This window comes from Sinohyriopsis cumingii, unplaced genomic scaffold (genome assembly GCF_028554795.1).
Source record: "Sinohyriopsis cumingii isolate HCF-2022 unplaced genomic scaffold, ASM2855479v2 utg001752l, whole genome shotgun sequence".
NCBI lineage: Eukaryota > Metazoa > Mollusca > Bivalvia > Unionida > Unionidae > Sinohyriopsis > Sinohyriopsis cumingii.
In genome coordinates this window covers 1,568,910-1,571,710 of record NW_028316044.1, presented here as the reverse complement: position 1 = coordinate 1,571,710, position 2,801 = coordinate 1,568,910, and the positions used below count along the sequence as shown (strand labels likewise).

At 37.0% G+C, this 2,801-nt stretch overlaps 1 protein-coding gene across 1 annotated transcript; it reads right to left on the bottom strand.

Moving 5' to 3' along the window:
* Nucleotides 1–235: 235 nt before the first annotated feature.
* On the bottom strand, nt 236–2,594 carry LOC149771601 (cerebellin-3-like). The gene is made up of 2 exons (XM_089948289.1): nt 2,321–2,594; nt 236–993 (listed from the first exon to the last, which is right to left on the bottom strand). The coding sequence occupies exons 1-2, from the start codon at nt 2,514–2,516 to the stop codon at nt 593–595; spliced, it is 597 nt and encodes a 198-aa protein (XP_089804415.1). The 5' UTR covers nt 2,517–2,594; the 3' UTR covers nt 236–592.
* Between the last annotated feature and the right edge of the window lie 207 nt (nt 2,595–2,801).

Below are 2,801 nucleotides of genomic sequence, written 5' to 3'. Positions count from 1 at the left end.
TGGGTACGTGGGTTGGTGGAACTTTTTCTGAAGGGCATATTAGAAAATATCTATTAACGCCACCATATGCACTATCATCACGCACAACTATGACGAATTCTCATAAGCCCCATATGTTAAACCAATGGATGTTGTTAACTATTGTTAACAATAAATTTCCGTTGGGCCCTGGTGGGTCCCTATCAATTATAGACACTAATTAATAAAAGGGAAAAATGAAAATAGATAACCCGTATTACAGTGCCTGGATCAACGTTTATTAGAAGAAATAATGAAAAACAGTAATAAATATGTTCTGTTATCAAAATTATATTGTAGAACAACAGTATAGTACAAGAATGTGCACAAGCCTTAAATATAAATTTATTTTTTATTGAGAACTTAATTTAAGAAAACCAAGAGAAATCTATAACTACTGGCATATGATTTAACATAAGCTATCCCAAGAAACTTGTAGTTTAATAACTGTGGATGAGAAAATTTCATAAGGGTTTTGCTTTGTCTGTGCACAATCACATAGATTTTTGAAGCATATAATAATTCAAAGACTTCAATATGTGAATATTGTAGGAAATAACAGTTCAAGCATTTACTAGAATCTTGAAATAAGAACACCCATAAAGCTTGACCATTGATCGCCATATATCCTAGCATAAAACATGCCCCTTACATACACGTCATCATGTTTGTTCAAGGTTGTGATGACAGAGACTGAACCGGAATCTCCCCAATTACTGTTACTATTCCCCGCAACGGCCCTGCCAATGTATGAATAATTTTTTATCAGTTCAAGATGGACTTGTTGTCGAGGCTGACTGTGGACAGTAACGGAAAACATATATATTCCCCTGTAAGGAGCCGTGAAGACACCGGTTTTCGAGTTGTATCCTCTTCCTTGGTTTTGCAATACGTTGTCAAATACAATTGTCTTCAAAGCAGGATAATTCTGATTGTGGGACAGCTCCGCAGTAAATCCGACTATTGCATGTTCATCTGCAAAAAATGATAATGCATTAAAACCTTATATTTCACTTACTTTACTTCGATATCCCTTCAAATTCCGTGAACTGAAAGGACGCGTTACCTCCGACTTAGATATAAGCCTAAATTGTCCCTATATGAATGTCACAAACACTAGTAAACGTCATGCCGAGAAACTGTATCATTTACTGACAGTGTTGCTGTCGACCATGTAATTGTCGCAATGACAGTAAGTGTTTTCCGGGGACACTGAATAACAAGTCTGGAACCCAAAATATAGTTTGGGGATAAAACTGTGTTGTGCCGGTCGCTACTATATCTCTGAAATAGTCGGAGTCTGTCAGTGGAAGCTGATTGGTTGGTTAGAGTGCCCCAAATAGATGGTGTTGCCTGCTGTGGCGTGTTTGTGGGGAAGGCATTTTAACCCCATTGCTGTAGTCCTATATATCATTTAATGTGTTGAAAATGACGTGACCGCTAAAGAGTACTGGAGTTGGTTTCAACACCGAGTAGTTAAAGATAAAGAATGGTCTTATTTTAAATTCATTCAAATTCCTTTCGCCCAGTAGAGCGTGAACCTCTTCAAGTGACTCTCATTACGAAAATATTGCTCAAATCTGCCCAGGCTACTTTTTTCATACAATTTTGTCGGTCTGTTGTCCAATGATTAATTTTCATAACAATGTAAAGAAAAGTGATCCATGTTGTTTGAATATTAATTTTTTCATAACAAGTTGACAATTTATGGTTAAGGTGTTTCTTTTCAAACAAATATTTTAATTTAAATAGACTTGGTGGCACAGGGTTTAGAATTTTTCCTGAAATTTTGAAGGCGACTGGAGCTGAGTTTCCGTAAGATTAGAATGACAGGGAAGAGGTGACATAGACCATAAAAAGAAACTGATGTCGATATAAACAGCGGAAGGGTGAGATGGCGATTTAAAACAGAGAAGTAACGAAGTCTGGCTACCTGTTTTGCTTAATAAGTTCAGTACTATACACCCATATTGCTCATCAGTCTCTCTCTCTCTCTCTCTCTCTCTCTCTCTCCGACAAACACGCAGTGGCACAATCTTTATTAACCGGGAGAAAACAGCGTTGGATCTGGTTCGATTTATTATGGCTTTACATTGCTATGGATATTTTTGTGCAACGCAATTACGTAATGGCGCAATAATTTCCTACTCTTTAAAGTTACATATTTTGCGCATAAACGTACGTTATTTTGTAAAACAAAGACATGTCATTTTAAAGGCCACTTAATGGCAACATATTCTGCATATCGAGCGTGATTTATCTATCCTACAAAAGTACAGATGATTAAATGCATTTATCTTACCGCATCGATTGTCCGATTGTTTTTCCATATCTGGGAGCCCAATTTCCGCTTCATTTCGGGACACAGTCATGGCTTCTTGCTGTTGTTCCAGTATTTCCTTTATTGTGTCAAGATCGTCATCTTTCCCCTCTGCGACAGTTCCAAATACCAAAAGCATGATAGCGAAAATTGTGCAACGTAAACTCAGCAGCTGCATTATCAAATGCTCGTTAGCTCGGTTCAGGAATAGATTTCCCAGCTCGGATCTTTGCTTTATAGTTAGTTGTGTTTTGTGTTAGCTTATATAACCATGCAGCCCAGTGATTGACATTCCGTTTAACCAATCAGCTTAAAACTTTCCATAACGATGACAATATGGACAATGATTGGGTAATTTCAAGTGGAAAGCTCCAGAACAAGAATAAACTTGTATGAACGTTTCCATTATATACAACCTTGATAAATTATATGTCTTTCTGCAAATGTGGGTGTTTATATATAC

Bases quoted from the DNA above. Each gene is read 5' to 3' on its own strand.
- LOC149771601 (XM_089948289.1), bottom strand. From the start codon at position 2,516: ATGCAGCTGCTGAGTTTACGTTGCACAATTTTCGCTATCATGCTTTTG. The intron at 994-2,320 runs GTAAGATAAATG...CATTTTTTGCAG, and splicing joins ACAATCGGACAATCGATGCG to ATGAACATGCAATAGTCGGA.